General features: G+C 48.7%; 9 protein-coding genes across 9 annotated transcripts; 4 read left to right on the top strand and 5 right to left on the bottom strand.

The window, feature by feature from the left end:
• Positions 1 to 860: 860 nt before the first annotated feature.
• On the bottom strand, positions 861 to 3,827 carry N7533_005512 (putative C6 transcription factor Prf; the record flags this gene model as incomplete). Its single annotated transcript, XM_057102162.1, has 6 exons — positions 861 to 1,577; positions 1,700 to 1,948; positions 2,012 to 2,503; positions 2,567 to 3,086; positions 3,148 to 3,436; positions 3,512 to 3,827. The coding sequence occupies 6 exons, from the start codon at positions 3,825 to 3,827 to the stop codon at positions 861 to 863; spliced, it is 2,583 nt and encodes an 860-aa protein (XP_056961792.1).
• A 927-nt stretch (positions 3,828 to 4,754) lies between these two features.
• On the bottom strand, positions 4,755 to 6,031 carry N7533_005513 (mitochondrial 54S ribosomal protein uL2m; the record flags this gene model as incomplete). Its single annotated transcript, XM_057102163.1, has 2 exons — positions 4,755 to 4,856; positions 4,928 to 6,031. 2 exons carry the CDS (start codon positions 6,029 to 6,031, stop codon positions 4,755 to 4,757), a joined length of 1,206 nt encoding a protein of 401 aa, XP_056961793.1.
• Positions 6,032 to 7,093: 1,062 nt separating this feature from the next.
• Positions 7,094 to 8,727, top strand: N7533_005514 (B-type cyclin nimE; the record flags this gene model as incomplete). Its single annotated transcript, XM_057102164.1, is given in 5 exon segments — positions 7,094 to 7,102; positions 7,216 to 7,704; positions 7,724 to 8,368; positions 8,427 to 8,565; positions 8,627 to 8,727. The coding sequence occupies 5 exon segments, from the start codon at positions 7,094 to 7,096 to the stop codon at positions 8,725 to 8,727; spliced, it is 1,383 nt and encodes a 460-aa protein (XP_056961794.1).
• Positions 8,728 to 9,881: 1,154 nt separating this feature from the next.
• N7533_005515 (HIT family protein) lies at positions 9,882 to 10,745 on the top strand (the record flags this gene model as incomplete). The annotated part of the gene is made up of 3 exons (XM_057102165.1): positions 9,882 to 10,130; positions 10,201 to 10,291; positions 10,492 to 10,745. 3 exons carry the CDS (start codon positions 9,882 to 9,884, stop codon positions 10,743 to 10,745), a joined length of 594 nt encoding a protein of 197 aa, XP_056961795.1.
• Positions 10,746 to 10,883: 138 nt separating this feature from the next.
• On the bottom strand, positions 10,884 to 12,574 carry N7533_005516 (tRNA (guanine-N2-)-methyltransferase; the record flags this gene model as incomplete). The annotated part of the gene is made up of 5 exons (XM_057102166.1): positions 10,884 to 10,946; positions 11,005 to 11,129; positions 11,190 to 11,395; positions 11,450 to 12,324; positions 12,461 to 12,574. 5 exons carry the CDS (start codon positions 12,572 to 12,574, stop codon positions 10,884 to 10,886), a joined length of 1,383 nt encoding a protein of 460 aa, XP_056961796.1.
• A 1,488-nt stretch (positions 12,575 to 14,062) lies between these two features.
• Positions 14,063 to 14,363, top strand: N7533_005517 (uncharacterized protein; the record flags this gene model as incomplete). Its single annotated transcript, XM_057102167.1, has 2 exons — positions 14,063 to 14,147; positions 14,242 to 14,363. The coding sequence occupies 2 exons, from the start codon at positions 14,063 to 14,065 to the stop codon at positions 14,361 to 14,363; spliced, it is 207 nt and encodes a 68-aa protein (XP_056961797.1).
• Positions 14,364 to 15,035: 672 nt separating this feature from the next.
• N7533_005518 (putative histone deacetylase SIR2) lies at positions 15,036 to 16,763 on the bottom strand (the record flags this gene model as incomplete). The annotated part of the gene is made up of 5 exons (XM_057102168.1): positions 15,036 to 15,218; positions 15,276 to 15,455; positions 15,515 to 16,066; positions 16,133 to 16,443; positions 16,541 to 16,763. The coding sequence occupies 5 exons, from the start codon at positions 16,761 to 16,763 to the stop codon at positions 15,036 to 15,038; spliced, it is 1,449 nt and encodes a 482-aa protein (XP_056961798.1).
• Positions 16,764 to 17,129: 366 nt separating this feature from the next.
• N7533_005519 (ACL4 family protein) lies at positions 17,130 to 18,393 on the bottom strand (the record flags this gene model as incomplete). The annotated part of the gene is made up of 2 exons (XM_057102169.1): positions 17,130 to 17,763; positions 17,828 to 18,393. The coding sequence occupies 2 exons, from the start codon at positions 18,391 to 18,393 to the stop codon at positions 17,130 to 17,132; spliced, it is 1,200 nt and encodes a 399-aa protein (XP_056961799.1).
• Positions 18,394 to 18,771: 378 nt separating this feature from the next.
• On the top strand, positions 18,772 to 19,535 carry N7533_005520 (RWD domain-containing protein; the record flags this gene model as incomplete). Its single annotated transcript, XM_057102170.1, has 2 exons — positions 18,772 to 18,838; positions 18,910 to 19,535. The coding sequence occupies 2 exons, from the start codon at positions 18,772 to 18,774 to the stop codon at positions 19,533 to 19,535; spliced, it is 693 nt and encodes a 230-aa protein (XP_056961800.1).
• Positions 19,536 to 19,634: the final 99 nt, after the last annotated feature.

Raw genomic sequence — 19,634 nt, forward strand, 5'->3', positions numbered from 1 at the left:
GGTGATCTATGGAGGAACCACTAATGCAGAAACCCAAGGGAGGTATCTGCTGATCAAAACAATGTGGAATCAATAATGGAAACTTTATACAATATATACAGCAGAATACGACTAGTAAGATTACCAGTCTTTTCCAAAAGTACGATTAAATAGGTGCCCATAATACTGGTATAGTAGGTTTCGGAGGTGACACTAGTACGATCCATGGATGTCTCTATGCCCTCGATTATACAGCCAGCTACTACTAGTAGATTGCAATGTTCGATACAACCAAGATGATATCTACCTAGATAGCTTTAAGTCATAAAGTAAAAGTGATATCTTACGTATTTCTTCATCTTCATTATAGTAGTGAATATCAAAGTGACCTTCTCTCGGAAGTGATGGCCATCGTGATCAACAAAATCTGAGAGTGGAGAATAATTACATAAAGGACATTGTTCGTCATCATCAGGTCGTTTAGCCCACAATTGTGTCGACTCATCAAGTATGCTTGTAGCGGGAGAGGTTTTGCTTTGGTCAAAGCTCGTAACCTCAGGGAGAGAGGAGAGGGTGTGAAGCCGTCGTGAGAGTTGAGAGCAGTCGAATTAGGTTCTCAGGTATTTTCCCTAGGAATTTTGTTTCTGGAGTGATTCCACCGCACCGTGTCGAATCGGTCGGATGGGTATTCAGCCAACGCGCCTCAATTATGGCGATGCCGGGGACGCGATTAGCCATCGGCTGTGTGTTATGTTACAAACGAAGGGTTCTGGGCCACAGTGGTTTAGTTCCTTCAGGGAGTAGGCTTTTCCCCATGAAATGGGCCCGCAGCAGAAACGGGCTAGGAGATCTGCCATAGAGGAGACTTCTTTCAATTTTCATCATGATGGGCGCCAGTTCTCCCATCCTGGTCCACTGCCGTTGTTTTCCAAGATCTGAGCCCACTGGGCCTCGCTCAAAGCGTCAACGTTGAGACTGCTCAAGTCTACATTGCTCAGACTGGGATTTGTGGCTGACATATCCCAACCCGGGGTGTCGGGATAGGCCCTGGCAGAATTGGTATCTCCAAGAGAGGTGTTACTTCTGTTGGAGTACATGTTCCCGGCAAATGAACCCAGATCGGGCATCGCCGGAGACTCGGTACTAACAGGAGAGATGTGAACGGAGTGGATGTTGTCGAAAGCAGAAGATTGACTCTGCTGGGTGGAGGCAGAGCTCTGCTGTTTCTTTCCGGGGGATGGGTTGTCGAGTCCAGACATCGAATAGGATGTGTTGGAGGATGAGTTCAAAGTTGAAAGGGGTGGGATGATCGGATGGTGGATTCCCGCCAAGCCCACCGAAATCTGGAGAGAAGTCCATGTCCATGTCCACGATGCCCCCTTGGCCGATTGCATCGGAGTTGATCGCTGAAGCTCGCGGGAGGGGATGAAATTGTTGTGCATTGTTACCAGCACTTCCAAGTTCAGGATCAACAGCCCGTGTATCCCGATAACGGCTGGGCAATGTGGTAGTTCTGCGATCCGCAGGAACTTGTGCCGAGCCGGTTTGGTTTGTGCTATCAGGTTTTGATTGGTCCGAGTTTCGTGGGCGACTTGGATCTCTGATATCGTATATAGTAGGACACTGTTCCATCCTACTAGGGCAATATGTCTGCTAGATGGGGAATCGCAAGATTAGACTGAACGCCCAGCAGAGGTAATAGAGGAATAGCAGAACTCACAAGGACCGCAGCAGTGTGTGCAAAGGTAAATTTTGCATTGTCCATGGCTTTTATTCCAGTGCCCTCAAGGTCAACATCCAGTTGAACAAGGAATGACTCGGTCAATGGATTCTTGTTCTTCATCGCATTGAGCGCAGAAATCACGAATTGTAGCGAAGAGTAGACAGTCGAATCATCCGGTCGCGATTTGAGGTACTGTACGAAGACCCTGGCTGATATATAGAGACAGAATGACATGAATGGGTTCAGCTAAAAATCAGTTAGCTCGAAGGTCTGAAAATTCCCCAAATAACGACCACGGCCCAAACCTACAATCGTCAAGTCAACATGGCTGACCATCTTCATGATGCTGGATATCTGGTTTGCTGCAACAAGACATCTGCGTTTACTCTCAGTCACAATTTGATTCGACATTTTGTTCTTCTCGGCCTTGAAGATTGCTGCTTGGTGAAGACAAATGGTAGATGTGTGAATGTTCATATTGGCAAAAATGACGTTTACATCATCCATGCCACCCGGAAGACGAAGGTGGTCAGGCAATGAAAGTGCGATGTGAAGAAGGATGTTGTCATGGCTTCTGTGTCGCTTCCAGAATTCCCCATTAAGGTCATGGTCGTTGTCTTGGGGCTGCGGTCGGTGGATATGGTTCAGATTGCGGCCGAAAAGATTTGCCAGCACGCATACACAAGCAAATGGTGCTAATGTCGTGACACCCTCGCCAGCGATGATATCAGCTAGACTGAGCGTGCGCTGCGGCTTGCTCTTCAAATATGCTTCCTCGGAAGCGGGAAGGTTGGTCATGATCTAGCTCCAGTTAGTATACCGTGATCCAGTCTCAGCGAGGATTGCATTCGGGTAACAACTCACGTCATTCTCATCAATAATCATGGGCCAGCCGGTACCAATACTGGCATACCGATCTGTACAAAAAGCCATCCAGAATGTGCGACGGCGCTCCTCGCGCTCAGTCCAGTCCTTTGGTGGAAACATGGATTGCTTCACATCAAGACCAGTCCCGTCCAATCGGTTCAGACCCATCATGAGCGCCAATCTGGCTGCCTTTCCGACACTTAACCATGCTCGTGGGAAGTAGATCATGCGGAATTCGTATGAGCCAATTAGAATCCAAGTCTGACAATGCGAAAGGGTGATGATGTTTTCTCCAAACCCTTTCATCTCATCCATTTCAGCATATTTGCGGGCGCGGTGATAGAAATGATTGTGCAGTCCATAGTATTTGTCACTGATCGATGCCGCGTGACACCAGATCATATATCGGAGACAGATAGGCGGGCGCATATGAGGAGCAAGATTCAGATTGGTGAAGTATCGAGGTCGGTGGAGGAGAGGTAGCATTGGCTGAATCTTTTCGAAATATATATTCTCTCTTGAAAACACACCATTTTAGCATGGTGACAAAATGATCATAAGGTGTATAGCCCACTTACAGTTCATCAATGACATCCTGCATCGGAAGAGGCTCCTCTAACCCCAGGCCGATCATATCCCACTGGGGGTCGCTAGGGAAGAGCATTGGGTTTGTCTGAGATGCGGTAGCTTCAGTTGTAGAGGAGGGTATTGAGTTTCCTAGGTCGGCGCCTAGGCCCGAAATTTCCGGTAGGACGAGGGTGTTATCATCTGGGAGAGGGGCCGTGAATGTATTCTCTTGCGGTTGAGGGGGCGAGGTTCTTGGGACGGGTTCGCCATCCTGACCTTTGAGTAGCGTCTCGACCTGGGCTAGTAAATTGACAATCGTTAAAACGATAATCCTTCTCAAAATTTGCGGCGACTGAGTTCATGGGCAGGTCATACCTAATCGCGCTTCCAGCTGCTTCACGTACCCCCGCTTCGGGCCACTCTTCTTGCGTACTTCATCGTAGGAACATTCATGGCCCAGACGAGAGCAAGTTCCACAACTAGGCCGTTTACCATCACAACGAAGTTTCCTGCGTCTGCAGACGACACAGGCTATGCGCTTCGGGCGAGGTACATAGTTGCTGTCTGTCGGCGCACCATTCTCGGAGAAACCGTTGTCTGCGATTGCATAATCGGTGTTTGATAGGCTGGATTCGGTTGGGTATTGCGACGAGGAACCCTGCGAAAAGGCGGAGGGGGGAAGATTGTCCATGGCGGGTCGCGGTCGCGATCGCCAGGTGGTGAGGCAGTTGAGAGTTGAGGATCAGATTTCAAAGCGATGACGAAAGTGACAGCCCACCGCTTATCAGGGTGAATGACTTGCAGCCCAGGGGCTTCTTCGAAATAAGGCAACGAGGGCAGATCTTCAGTCACATTCGCGGGTCATAATTAAATGGGGGTTAATGGAGGTTGCAGGTTGGGGGATAAGCGGGAACAAAGAAGTTCGGGAGCCCGCGATGGAGAAGTTGAACTTGGCTACCTTAAGGTATCTGAGAAACCCGAATCCCGACGAAGAATTTATTTACCATAAGGTTCAGGTGTCACCTTGCGATTTGTCTTATCTATATTTGCTTGAGCTTCCACCTCCTTTTCCTTTCATTTTCCTATGTATTTTAAGTTTAAATTTGGTTCGACGAGCTTCGAAAGAAGACTATGGAAAATGGAAGGAAACTGGAGCTGCTCCGTAGAGTACCTCGATTAAAAAAAAAGATCGGCGGTGTCTACGCACGACAGCGTTGCCTGGAGGGTCCGGGTCCACTTGGCCTTTAACCCGATCTCCCTTCAACATCAGCTCGTATCTATGAATCAAAGTAGCTTCCCGAATACGAACATTACGGAGTACAGAATTTATGACTACATTTACACATGTCAAAGCTGAACAAAGATCGATCTATTTGCTTCCATTTGATGGGCGTGGCCTTGGACCATCTTACTATACAGTGCACCTTCTGCTTGGGGTCCAACCAATGATAGAATAAAACAATATTTTCCAAAACGTGTAAAGAAACATGGAGGCAATATATCGTACAAATCCCCGGAAATAATGGGGGTGAGGTATAGATGAGGGGAAAGCATTGATTGCAAGGCAAAAGTGCAACACTCAACTGGCAACCGAAGACACAAATGGCTGAGACTGAGACTAGTTGTATCCACGGCGGCGTTGACCCTGGTTGCGGGGTCGGGGGTGCACCACGGCCTTGTTGATCTTCCACTTGGGACGGGTCTTGTAACCAGACTTGGTCTAGAAAAAAGAAAGGAAACGTTAGTGCTGCAATGGGAGAAGAAATTCACCACGCGAGAAGAAAGACGTACCGGAATACCCCAAGGACTCTTCGGGTCAACATTACCCTTGGACTTACCACGACCACCACCGTGAGGGTGGTCCATGGCGTTCATGGCAAGACCTCGAACAGTCGGACGGATGTTCAACCATCGAGATCGACCGGCCTTGCCCAACTGAGTGTATTGATAGTTGGGGTTACTGGCAATGCCGATGGTAGCGCAGCAATCCTTGTGGATCAGTCGACTTTCACCACTGGAGAGGCGAACAGTAATGTGTTGAGCGAGACGCTCTTGCTTTTGTCTTTCACGCAGGGACAGGATTTTCTTCTCAGTTTCGGGCTGATCTGTTGAATCGGCCTCGAGTTCCTGCTGCCGAGAGTCACTACCCTTGGCCACCACAGTAGCATAGGTACCCGCACTACGGCACAGCTGGCCACCCTTTCCGGGACGTAGTCCAACATTGAAAATAGAAGTTCCAACGGGAATCATGTGCAGAGGAAGGCAGTTTCCTCTCCATGCAGTCCGAGCCGCCAACACACCAGGATCGACTGTACCACCCATGCTCATCCACAAGTCTTCGGGGATACCAGACATATAGCTCTGGACGGTTTCACCGGCTCGCATCCCATCGGGAGCAAGGATGTAACTCAATTGTTTGTTCTCTTTGCTGCGAACCAGAGCAATGTGTGCGGTACGTCCGGGATCATATTCGATGCGCTCCACCAAATGAGGGCCAGCGGCCATTCGCAAAAAGTCAACAGTTCGGATACGGCGCTTGGCACCACCACCGTGGTGACGAACAGTGACTCGACCGCTGTTGTTACGTCCACCCTTGGCATGACCACGCTTGGGGAAGGTCAATCGGTGAATGGGGCGGCCTTTAAAAAGATGGTCGTTAACTGGCCGGCGCAAGTGACGGACACCGGGAGTACGGGGAATGTATGTGCGGATCTTGACACCGGAGTCATCTCGGGTAGGGGGAGGAGCAAATGTCGCGCTAGCATCGAATGTCGAGATTGAAGGCTTGTCGGAGGATGTGGTCTCCGTTGAAACAAATCGGCGAACTGGGAGGGTCGGCAGGGACCTAAAGGGTAGCTGAATTGCCCGGAGGGCAATTCTAGGCTGAAGAAGCATGGCACAAATGAACCAAGCGACGAAGAATGCGCAATGGCAAAGATGGTGATGGAGTGCTTCCCAACGAAGAAACCGGAAGTCCAATAGCCTTCTGCTTGCCTTCCGCAGCGCCAACAAAAAGTTCGGGTGCACGTGATTTAGGTGAGCTGCACTGCCACCGACAGGCCGTAGCCATTGTGGCTGGTGCTTGAGGGATGTCATACACGTGACGTATATCTCCCGTTGCCGGGCAACGGATTTGTTGATGGTCACGTGGACACGCTCCAGCGCGCGAGGTCATCAATACATACGCGTATTTACGGACAATACCGCCCTGCCCCCTCCCCTTCATTGCTGGATCTACCCTTTCATCTGGACTAAATCTTGAATTCCATTTGCCTATTCGGTTCTGGATCGCTAATTTCCAATTTGCAAGAAGAAAAAACATCAAGCCAATATTTTTTAAGACGCAAAATAGCCTTATTTCCCACGATTGAAGCTGGGTATACCGAGCTCTGCGCGACTCGCAGGTGGGGCGTCAGTCAGTTTTGACCGGTTTTCCGCGCTAGCACAGTAGGGCCCAAACATCGCTTGGCCCTCTCAGGTTCTTCCTTTTCCCTCATCATCATTCCACTTCAAGATACCCCCCTCCCCTCCCCAACTCCATTAATCTCGCCTGAATCCTAACATCAGGATTCCACGTGTGATATTGAATACCTCGACACCCTTCAATCCCAGATCGACACGCGTTTTTTGAACGGCAGGACCAGGGTCAACGCGGGCTTACTCAACATCAATATCAACTTGTATGCAACGTGTATCGCGACTCATTTTACTCGACATCGCCCCGACTACTACATCTGCCAACAGGCAAGTGTAGTCCCTTTGAAGTGAATACCTTTTCACGCGTGGTACGTGCATCTTGACCTCGACGACCGTCTGGAATTTGGTCTCCACTGGGGCAATTATGTCCAACGGAATGCTGACCTGAGCCGAACAGAACAAGGAGAATTACCTTTGTTCCTCGTTCCTTTTCTCTCACCTTGCCCCCGTCTCTCTCTTCTCTTCCCCGAGTCTAGCGCGATGCCTATGGTAAGCTGATTGAACCCTTGACAGCTCGTGTTTTGTGACGAATATCACGCCCTGCATCAAAGAGCTCACTACGGGCTCTGTTCAGCTTTCAGCCAAAGCTAACTCCGTCATAGACGCGTACTAGTCTCCGCACTCGAGGCACGATGAACGAGAACGATGAGAACGGCCCCGCGGCGCGTGTTACACGGGCCAAGGTCGCCGCTCTTAACACAGATAGTGGTGTTGATGCATTGAAGAAGCCGGTGCAGACCAAGCGGGCTACCGGGGCCACCACTCGAAAGCGCCCTGCACTTGGTGATGTCAGCAACTTCAAGAACGAGGGTGATGTCAAGGGCGGAAATAAGGCCAGCACAGCAAAGGGTCAAGTTGCCACAAAGCCACAGGGTGGTGTACAAAAGCCAACAGGAAACAAGGATATCCGAGCACCCAATTCCGGACCTCGTCTCGCTAGAAAGAAGCCCGAGACCAAGCAGAAGCCACTGAGTGGCCCCGGAGCTATCAACAGCCATAAACGCCCATCAACAGAGAAGAAGGCGGATCCTCAAGAAGAGCCTCCTCTCAAGAAACAGAACTCTCGAGCGAAAATGGATGTGAAGGACACTGTCCCCGATATTATTGAAGTGGGGGGGCGAGAAGCCCCTCGACTTGGACACTGAGGACTTGGATGACCCATTGATGGCCGCGGAATACGTCGTAGAGATTTTCGACTATCTCAAAGACCTCGAACTCGTGACTCTGCCGAACCCTGAGTACATTGACCACCAGCCAGATTTGGAGTGGAAGATGCGTGGTATTCTGGTCGATTGGTTGATTGAGGTCCACACGCGCTTCCGTCTTCTTCCCGAGACCCTGTTCTTGGCTGTCAACATCATTGACCGCTTCCTGTCCGCCGAGGTTGTTGCTCTTGATCGTCTCCAGCTTGTTGGTGTCACCGCCATGTTCATCGCCTCCAAGTATGAGGAGGTCCTTTCTCCCCACGTTGCCAACTTCAGCCACGTCGCCGATGAGACTTTCTCCGACAAGGAAATCCTCGATGCTGAACGCCACGTTCTCGCTACCCTGGAGTACAACATGAGCTTCCCTAACCCCATGAACTTCCTGCGTCGCATCTCCAAGGCCGACAATTACGACATCCAAACCCGAACTCTCGGAAAGTATCTGATGGAAATCAGCCTCCTTGACCACCGATTCATGGGCTTCCCCCAGAGTCAGATCGCTGCCGCCTCCATGTACTTGGCTCGTTTAATTCTTGAGCGTGGTCCTTGGGTTCGTTCTCTCCTATACCCACTGTCTTGTGCCTCTAACTAACATTTCTTTTCAATAGGATGCCACCCTCTCTCACTACGCCGGATACACCGAGGAGGAGATTGATCCGGTCTTCCGCCTCATGATTGACTACCTCCACCGCCCTGTCTCCCACGAGGCCTTCTTCAAGAAGTATGCCAGCAAGAAATTCTTGAAGGGTATGTTTTCCCTCTTTCGCTCTCTCTCTCTCCGATGCCTTTCTGACATTCTCAATCACAGCCTCTATCTTGACACGCCAGTGGGCCAAGAAGTATCACGGCATGTACATTGACAGCTCGCTCTCGGAGCCGTACACTTATATCAAGGACAGCGAACAGTAATGATGCCGTTGACGATGTTATGCTGACCCTGCGTCGCCAATGTCACTGTCCTTCATGATGATCCCAGGGCTGCTTGCGACTATCCGACCAGGGGTTCCAATTCCTTCATATGTTGGCATTTCATTGTACTGGTATCAGATACCTTTTTGCATATTCTTAACGATGGCTTGATTAAATTTGTGCGCTTCGGCATTTTGTCTTCTGTGACCGGGGGGGTGTTCGGCGCTTTAGCCTTGTGGTTTTGTTCGGGTTGTTTTGCTTTTACTTCTTGCATGGGGTGTCTGTTCTCTTGTCTACCCTGATACCTTTCTATTCTTGCTATTCGGTTCGCGTCACCGGCGTCGGATTCTATCTATTTTTCTTCTACTCCTCTTCTTCCCAGATCGGACTTTTAACTTATTGCCACCATGGATTTGATTCTTGTTTTGTTTCCATTTTTCTTTGTGGTAGGATTTGACATAGCGTCTTGCCTCTCCTTATTCTTTCCCCCTTTCCTCTTCTATCGAGGGAGGGTCTGCACATGGAACAAAAAGCAACTTTCCAAGGCTCTGATAGTCGTTGGTTGATTTTGACAGGGAGCTTATTATTTCCTCACCCATCCTTTTGCTCGGGCTATGCATGTTAAACAGTTGAGTGCGCGGGGGTAATGTGTCTTTGGCTGGTCTGAGGTTTGAGTTTTATTAGATTAGCTCGTTTTTATCTGATGGGTGCAAGATGTGATTAAGTTCAAGTTACGTGCGATTTTGATTCTAATCCCTCCTCACTGCAATTCTAATACCGTGTACGACTTGAGCGTCTTTCAACTTGTACCCACCACACCTTGGGTTGGGAGCTCCCGTAGCCGAGGTTCGCCGCTGCGCCCGCGGTTGGTCTGCAGGCCTGCTAACACTCCAACAACTTGTCAGGACCAACATCACACAACTACTCAGGGTCTTCGCCCAGTTGGCACAATATACATTCTTCGAGTCGGGATCTTTCTATTCATCACCATCACTGGACCCTCGCAGACTACGAACCTCAGGTGCTTCAACTTGTTCGCGATCTCGTGGTTTCTCCTCCAAAGGCTGTATACCTAGGTACACAAGTATACAAGTTGAATCCACATTCACTCGGTCTCATTTCGAAGCTGCGAACTCAAAGTCTCATCTCCCACCATGTCGTCCGAGTCATTCTGTCCCTTTTGCAATATCTCCGTCACAAATCCAACCCTTGCTTTCAACGGGTCTGGACCAAGTTCAAACTCTCCCGATCAAGATCCTAACTCGACAGCTCATCTCATCCTCTCCACGGACCATGTCCTCGCCTTTTTAGACATAATGCCCCTCACACGAGGCCATGTCCTCGTTGCGCCGAGACGGCATTTCGAAATGCTCGGAGATATGGATGTGCAAACTAGCCAGGAGGTACGTGATTGGCTTCAAGCTCACACTCCTCTTCTTTGTTTCTGACTAATTTAATTTCCGAGTGCTCCAGGTCGGCAAATGGCTTCCTATCCTTTCAAGGGTCGTAACAAAGACTATATTTGGCGACGAAGAGAGACATTGGAATGTGGTGCAGAATAACGGTGTGTGCCCTCCTTCCCTATCCCTTTCCTCCACCATGCAAGGTGTGCGTACATTCCATATATCAAGGATACTAGTACAATTACCTTCGCATACAAAGCATATTCTGAAAGCAATCAACCTTGGAAGTTGTCTTTCAATTTTTGTTTTGTTTCGTCTAGTGCAACAGGTTACTAGTGCTACCGCTAACGGGGCTAAACAGGAGCCAGAGCTGCGCAACAAGTCCCCCATGTCCATTTCCACATTATCCCTCGCCCATCTACAGAGTCTTCTCGGTCACCAAGCTTCGCGATGTTCGGTCGCGGTCAGCGTGATGAGCTCGATGATGAAGAGGGTGAAAGACTAGCTCAGTCCATGAGAGTCGAATTGGCGGAAGAAGTCAAGCGAATCGAACGGGATGAAGGAGTCATTCTCGACCCAACCGCTTCGGACTTGAAACGTCAAGGAAAGTTGTAATACATCCCATAATCACTAGACATTCTTCCTAGCCTTTCTATTTTGTTTGTTTCTCCATGTACTGTACGTAGCCACTCTCTGAAACGGGATGGCTAGATCCGCCTATTGGCTAGATTATGAATAATCTGAGACGACCCATCACTGTGCTGCGGGCCTATTTTCTCGGAGCTCTGACCTTGGAGGGCCATGTCTTGACATGTACTATGCGAAAGTATTAGCTTGTTACTATGCCATTTAGTGGATCGTTGTCTGCATGTACCTTGCGCCGGAATGCATTAAGCTCATCTGCCATAACGCCCTGTGCATCGACATAACTTCTTCCTTGCGTGATATCAGACGTTTCTCCGTCAGGGAGGCGTCTATATGTCATCAACCGCCGAGACCCTATAGTCCATTAGAATCAGTATTCAAGGCTCAAAACAAACGCATTATATCAATTCTCACATTTTTGAAAGTGTTGAACGGAAACATTGACAACCTCCAGGTTTGGGTGCATGGGGACTGGGAATTTGTGGGCTTCATCACTTGCTGTGGGCATCCACATTGCCAAACGGCCATTCGGAACGAGCGTGCGAACCGCAAAATCGAGAATATCTCGTTGCATAGCTTCAAATCCATAGGGTCGTTTTGGTGCGATGTAGTCGGGTCGGCTTTTGATGACAATTAGTACCGTTGGTGTATATTTCGAGATAAAAGGGACATACTAATGAGCAGCAACTCCATCAATAAAGACAGGCTCCTTCAAGACACCATCCCGCGTTCCCAGAACCCGAAGGCCTTCACGCACACCATATGGCGGGTCACAAGTAATGCCATCGAGCAATCCACAGTTTCGCAACGGCGTATTGGTGAGATCCGACGTGAAAAGATCCATCATCTTGCTCTCGAGGCCATATTGCTTATAGTTCCGCAAAGCAGCAATTTCGCCTTTCTCTCGCTCTTCATCCTTCCCACGGAAGCTGCGCGGATCGATATCCGAACCAAGCGTGAGTGCTCCAAAGTGCGCAGCGGCCACCAAAAAGCTTCCTGTTCCGACAAAAGGGTCGTAGAAAACCTTTCCCGGGGCAGCGAGAGCCATGTTCGCTGTCACTAGACTGAGTTCCGCATCCATGGTGGTAGTGCTGATGTACCGGCGCTTCTTGAGATCAAGTTTCACGATGGTATCCCGATCACTTTTGGCAAGAAAACGGCCCATGTAGATGTTCCGTGGCTCTGTTATCTTTTTTGTGCCTATGAGACTCTGCTCGGCATCTGAGACATACTCTTCCATAATAATGAACTGCTCATCGGGGTTCTTCATGCGAATGGGACCCTCGAAGGACATATATCCGAATGAATTAATGATCTCTGACTTTCGGGTCTGGCTGCGTTTGCCTGCGAATGTGTCCACCGAGAACGAAAATATGGCGTCGCGGTACTTCGGCCAGCGATCAGAGGCTCGTTCTTGAACAGCGGCATGGACCTCATCATAATTTGTGCCTTGACCCCACAGCTCACTGATGTCTTTAGCAAGGACACTTCGCTTCATGATCGCGCGCGCAGCGTCATTGTCTGGCAGCTTTACAACACAGTATGGTGACTGGGGTGGGTTTAGTTAGCTGATATTGTCCGTAGATTGGCAATGGTTGGAGGGTAGAAACATGCGATTCCGAAGCCAGTGCTTTACTCTGGGTCTTTCAGATCTAAGTGCAGTGCTCGCTGAGCTCATCACTTACATGGTCGTTGTAGGAAAGAAATTCGATGTCGGCACCAACCAGAGTGGCAAGCGCCTGAATTTCCGGCTTTCGGAAGTTCTCATGGCATTGAGCAAACCGAATCAGGTACTCCATGTTGAGAGAGTCGGGCTGATTCTGGCAGTCTCTTTCTTTGAACGTTCGCGGGGGTTGAATCACGGAGCCAACCCAATGGTGGGGTGTTCTGCGGGATCGGGATTGATTTTTTTTTCCTTTAACCTTTGGGTCTCCGCGCCTCTACAACCGTACTTGGGCCTCAGTATATGGTGGAGCTATAATTGGAGTTGCAAAATTAATCGAGTTTTCTGTTTGAAAAGATGATCTTTCGTTTAGAATCTAAATAATTATAGATAGAAGTGACAACTATTCAAGTCTAATACCTAGGTAACTTTTGATTTCTTTTCGTCCGAGTCGTGACATTACTAGTAACTAGTATCCACCTAGGTACGTCTCCCTAGGAATACTAGTATTAAGAACTTGAATACTACCTAGTTTAAGTTAGTACTATGGATGTTTGTACAATTAATAAATTTGACGGTATAACTGGGAAGCGATCGGCTTCTGGGGCCTAGCCTGAGTTAGTCGCCCTCTGTTCCTGACCGTAAGGAACCCTAAGAAACCCTAAGTAATCCTGAACATATAAGATAGGACCGGCATTTGTTAATATGGCAGGTGCGAGAAGTGTCGGTCTACCTAGGTACTATACCTAAGGTTCCTAGCTGGAAGACCTATTTGGAAATTATAATCAAGCACCGACTAGAAAATTATCTGCGTAGGCTAACTATTAGAAGGTGATTATAGAGGTGACACTGTAATATCAGTGTTAGAGTTATTATATTCTTTTACCTAGGTACTTCTGTCCTGGTCCCTATGAGTATCTGGATCTATATTCCTTAACAATATTAAACAAGTAGGTGGACAAAATGTATTCACAAAAAAAAAATGTCAAAAAAGTGACAAGAGTGGGATTCGAACCCACGCCCCGGAGGACTGCGGAATATAGAAATTACCCTGAGGTAACAACCTAAACACAGCACCTTAGACCACTCGGTCATCTTGCCTAAAAGACCAAAATTATTCTAATGTGATTCTATAGATCTTATACCCCACCCTTTGTCCCTAGCAATGACACTATTATCAACTTACAACAGAGTGTAAGATAGCCTTTGTTCCTCTTCTTCTTCTCCCTAGTATACTTATTATTTTGTAGAGACTAGCTAGGTACCATATTATTTCTTGATCCTATTATCTTTACAATTCTTTTCTTTCTTTGCTTTCCCCCCCCAGTTCTACCAGGTAAAAGTGAATACCATCTACTTCAGGCATGGTAACAACTTGGATTCGTTGCACTGAAACTGCCATTTGCAGAATAGGCAGACACACGATAGGCAGGAACGCAGACTCACAATGCATTTATCCTGCTTTATCTTCCTTCTTCCCAGGGTTCTATCTCTTCGCCCCGTCTTCTTTCTATCTCTTGACCCCATTTAATTCCGTCTCTCTCCATCGTCTGCTATTCCAGCATCTTGTTGAACTTCGACTCATTTTACCTCATCGTCTTGACATAACCTTCCAGCCAAAGCCATGGAGCCTCCCAAGGGATTTCATCTTTTTGGAGGATGCATGCTCGAGATCCCATCGACCGAAGAGCTCGCGGAAGCCTCTCGGTGTTTATCTCTAGTGAGAGAATTCAAAATTGCAATTTTGACCCGTAAGGTTTGTCATTGTTCGCACCTCGCACCGGGATATTGAACCATGAACAGGGACCGCAACACAGTGGAACTTTGGCCCCGACTTTGAACAGATGGCAAAACGAGATACTGAGACCTGGAAACAACTCGGTGTCGAGCGCCCGCATCATCTTCTCCGGCCCAGTGGTCCGTAGAAATTATAATTTTATCACACTTAGTACCTAGGTAGGTTTAGTACCTGGGTATTATTTTGCTTGAGGCATTGGCTGTGTGATGATATGCCATTGTAGTTGTATCTATACCTTAAGAGGAAGGCCATTGGCAAAAGACTCAATACATTCACACTGGCAACTAGTTTGTGCAGTTTTAGGCGTTGATTTACCGTCACTTAGCGTTGGGATGTAGTACTAGTTAATATTGGTGTAGTATACTATCCATAGACTGCTTCTCTTTAAGTCTAATATCTCTTTCTTGCCATGTGGAACCTAGGTACACGTGTTGTATGTCAAGCTTGCCTATCAATCTGAATACAAGTTGTTTGCAGTATTTACTTAAGATACGATAATCGAGTGAGGTGCGGCTTTATCGAATCGGGTATGGTATCTGCACCTAGTAAAAATACGGCCCTGGTGATATTATGTTTAGTATTCGAATGCATAGCAAAAATTAGTAAATGCTAACATAAATTCACTATGATCATAGTTAAAGGGAATCAAAGCCATATCTATCAAGGAAAAGCCAAGAGCCATGAACCAGACAATTGCAGGTGCCGAGAGAATATCCACCTGGGCACATCGACACTTGAAGACAAGAGAATCCATGAAGACGCCGTCCTTCATAGAGAAATTATTCCTGAAACACCGCCGCTATGCGCCAACCACCTGAAATACATGTCGTGACTCATATCCCTCTACGGGAGTAACATCTACTTTTTCATCAACGGGTATCATGTGGTGTTGTAGATCCCAGCCGGCCCGGCGGCAGAGCTCTGATACAACCACGTCGCAATCACCCAAAAGATCAATATCGAAACCAGTGTGCGACACAGGCTATATGGAGATATTAGTTGGGCTCAGTTTGAGGGAGATTTCACCAGTACAACTGACCGTGCGTGATATGTAGATCTGTGGGATATCGCGCGGCAGGATCCCCGGCACTTCTGCTACGGGGGCCACCTTGAGCGAAGTTCCAATGACGATCACCAAGTCAACTAGCTCCCTATCATGATGAACAAGGCGTTGACCAAACTCATCAGGAAGATCTTCCCCAAAGAATGTGATATCAGGCTGCAAAGGTAAGCAAATTAGCATTGTGTGTATTCGGAAAGAAAAAGAGATCGACCAGCCTTCATGATACCAGGAGTCGGAATTTCATAGTCTTCTTCATCCGAACTATCTTCGAATTCCTTCCGGTCTTTCTGACACCCGTTGGAACTTCGCTTTCGCTTAAGTCCTTGCGGTTTCAATGCATCTGCTTCAATGATTTGTCGACAAACGCTGCATTCAGGAACATTCCCCGCCTTAATCTCGCCAAAGATCGCATCACCTGAGACCTTGTGTTCGCATTTAACACAAGTCGCAGTTGCAAAGGACCCGTGACATTGCACAATATTCTCAGCTAGAACTCCCGCATTGGCCTCAATGTTGTCGATATTCTGGGTATAGTTGGTCAACAACTTGCCCTTGTCCTGAAGCAGCTTTATGAACCCATGCGTCGGTGAATATTTCTTTTCGGTAGGGAGGATGTCCTTCGCAATGGAGAAAAAGATGCTGGGATCTTCCCTAAAGACGTGAATATCAAAGACCTCCTGCGGATCGCTGAGACCAAGGTGCTCCAATTTTGAGTAAAGACCGGTGTCTTTTGAACGAAAGTCGGGGATTCCAAGACTCGTCGAGATCTAGTCGGTAGGAAGGAGAGACATCAGCTTCTTGACCCAAGACAAGTATCGGAGAAGTGTACTTACGCCCGCGCCGGTCAACACGATAATGTTTTTCGACTCCCGCAGAAGGCGCACGGCATCATCAATAGTGTTATAATGGGGGAGCTTTCGTCGACGAGAGAACTCTCGCGAAATAGCAATCGCGAGAAGAGGGTGAAAGGACTCGTCGGGTGAGCCTTCAAGGAACGCCGGAGGTACGATGCCGAATGCAGTGCATAGCTTCTTCGCTGTCACGGTCTCGCGCACGATGGTCTCTTCCACAAAAGCAGCTTTACCGATCGCATGGAGCCGGTTTCGAAAAGCGACGGCTTCTTCGAGAGTACAGGCACCGGGAACTATAGGAAAATACAAATTGTGAGCTTGAGTTTAGGGTGGATTCCAATAGCGGGGATGCCCGGGGCAAGGGAAGAAGATGATATCAGGGACACGTACCAAGCCCATCGCGTAACTGGTCGTCGCGCAGCATCTGGATTGTATCATCGCCAGACATAGCATCCCAGCCATCTGAATCATCGCTGTCGGTTTCATATACGGAGGATGCCTCCTCCAACGCGACCGACTCCGCGTTGACCGGCTCCGCGACATCGACAGCCTCCACCCCGACCACAGGAACCTTCACCGGGGTCTCCCCGCTAGGCGCTGGTACAAAGTCCATCCTGCAGGAGTTTAGGCAGCCTCAACGTCTCGTTCGCGCAGTGAGCCTCGACAAAAAATCGGCATATGCAACCGGAGGCGAATTTATCCGGCGCCGAGGTAAGTGGCGAGGGACAACCGTGGATGGGCGAATTGGCGGGATAGGTGGATTGGATTGGGGAAATGAAAAGGGCTTTGGCCTACTGGGAGTGATGAATGCTCTAATATAGAGATAGATGTACTACTATGAGTCGTTTAGAGGATATCGACAAAGGATGACAAACGTGACAAAGACGGGCGGGAAATAAGAGGGGTAAGAAAAAAAAAAAGAACATGTACATAGTTTAGATGTATAGTAAGATGTCGTGACTTTTTAAGTGATCTTCAATCAATCGGCCATTTCGTGGTCATCGTCGGAGTCTGCCTCAATCTCAGCCCCATCCCATTCGCCCTCACCTTCTGCCTCACTATCATCATCCATATCTTCACCAATCTCCTGGATCATTCCCTGGACCAGTTCCAGGGCGTGATCACGGAGTCGCTCATCCTCATATTCTAATTTTTCATAAAGCTTCAAGCTCTGCTTGAGCCATTCCCGACTGGCCACCAATGATGCCTGTCGCGGAGATTCGGAGGGGTCTTCCTCTGTCACATCCTTTGGTGCCTGTTGCTTCTCCGCTAGCAGATAGAGACACCAGCCTCCGAGGTACCATGCCTCCACACTCTGGTCATCCTCGAGGATCAATCGCTCAAGCACTTCCAGGGCCTCGAATTCCAAAGAGACCTCCATCAGAAGTCGTGCAAGACTGATGCGCACCGCAAAATCGGGAATAGTGAGATCCTCTGGAGGCAGATCTTTCCAAATACCGATACTCTTCCGGAGCGCTGCTTGGGCGTCCTCGGTTCGCAGCTGTGAAATACGGATAGATGCGAGAGTCTGCAAGACCTCCGGGGCCTCTGGCGTCACCGTGATAGCTTCTGTGATAAGGGCATCGCACCGGGCCTCTGCATCTTCTTCCCATCTAAAGATAAAGAAAAGAAAATGTAAGTAAAGGGAAAGTATAGATCGAAACAGATGGAACTCACGAAAGATCGGTCATGTAGATCTCGGCAACAGCACAGAGTGCATTTGACAGCTTGGTCTTTTTCTCTTTGATATTCTCGACATCTTCTTTACTGGTTTTTCCTTCCAAGGACTGCAGGACTTGGCGTAGGGAGGAAACGCCCTTTTCAAACCATTGGACGCTCTCTGCACCGCCTTGCTCACTCAATTGAGCAAGCCATAGGAATTTCTCAGAGCCTCCACCCTCAGACTCGGAAATCGAACCATTGGGATCCAGCTCCACGGCGCGAGTGAAACATTCCCTCGCAGTATCGATATCACCCAGCTCAACGTTGATTTCTCCCAGCAGGTTCACTGCTGGTAGCTGTGCAGGTCCATTGTCGCCCGCTAGATCGAGCGCTTGTTGCGCAGTTGGCAAGGCCTCGTCGGCACGACCTGTTTGCAACAGAATCGTGGCTTGGTCGAGTAATGTGGAAGGATCTTGGGCCATGCTGTGTTTCGAGACGGAGCCGCCAGGGCCGAGGACGGATTTTTGAGAGGATTTTGAGGACTTCTTTGATTTATTCTTTTGTGGTCTGGGTCTACCCATGGCAATTTATCCCAATGAATGTAAAAAAAAAGGTGTAGATGGTCGTGGTTAATGTAAAGGCAGTGGAACGCGGGGGACTTTGAATTAAAAAAAGTTGAAGCTCCAAGAATTGGCTGTTTGACTGGTTTGCATGTGGGACCGCAAGGCCCAATCGATTGATATCGCCCGCACTGGATTTGCGACGGTGATGCGATAACCTCAAAAGAATTATAATTCAACAGCTCTGTCCCGCCAGTTATTCTTCGGAGATAACTACGACCCCTTGTCTCTGTCTCTCTCTCCGTTCCTTCCGTTCTCCCCGCTTTGAACGCTCTCTTTTTTCCATTTGATCAACTCGTCCCGCCGGTACCCCTCCGATCCGCAGGCGGAACAGACACAATGGGACGTGAAGACCAAACAGAGGAGCGCGAAGTCCTCGATTCAATCTTTCCCGATGAAATCACAGGTAGGTTTGAAATGGTTATCCAGAAAACCTCAACCAAAGAGACGTTATTGACCTGTCACCCCACCTGTCAGATATATCCGACATTTCGTACAGGGTATCGATAAATCTTGACGCTCCCTGGACTGCAGATGAGGAACAGGAGCAGCCTGTAATCATCTTGGAAGTCTCTTACCCGGAGGAATACCCCGATGTCGCGCCAGAACTCAGCATCTCCTCTCCACCCAATGCCCCGAAGCACCCACAACTGGATATCCAAGAAGATCGGGAGCAGCTTCTAGAGTCTCTCCAGCCTACGATCGAAGAAAATATGGGAATGGCAATGGTTTTCACTCTTGTGAGCGCCTTGAAGGAAAATGCCGAGGACTTGATGACGGAGCGTGCGAATGCAGCGCAGGCCGAGATGGACAAGGTGGCCGCGAAGGCGGAGGAGGAAGAGAACAAGAAGTTCCAGGGTACACCTGTCAACCGAGAGACTTTCTTGGAGTGGCATGCAAAGTTCCAAAAGGAGATAGAGGAGGAGGAGCTGCGGCAAAAAGAGGAGAAGGAAGCAGAGGACAAGAAGAAGAGGTCCAACAAGGACGACAAGAAGCTAACTGGTCGGGAATTGTGGGAGCGTGGATTGGCAGGCAAGGGCGATTATGAGGAGGAAGGTGACGATGCTCTACCAGCTGTTGAGAAGCTTAAGGTCACAGCATGAGTTGCTGTATAGTTAGTCAGTCATGTTTAGCCGGGTTGCCAGACCCCTATGAAAATACTACCTCTGGTTTCAATGCTCGCCGACACTCATTTCCCTGTT

The sequence above is a fragment of the Penicillium manginii genome (genome assembly GCF_028828005.1).
Source record: "Penicillium manginii strain IBT 31320 chromosome Unknown utg000004l:1.0-7231830.0:1.0-7236170.0, whole genome shotgun sequence".
NCBI classification, from domain to species: domain Eukaryota; kingdom Fungi; phylum Ascomycota; class Eurotiomycetes; order Eurotiales; family Aspergillaceae; genus Penicillium; species Penicillium manginii.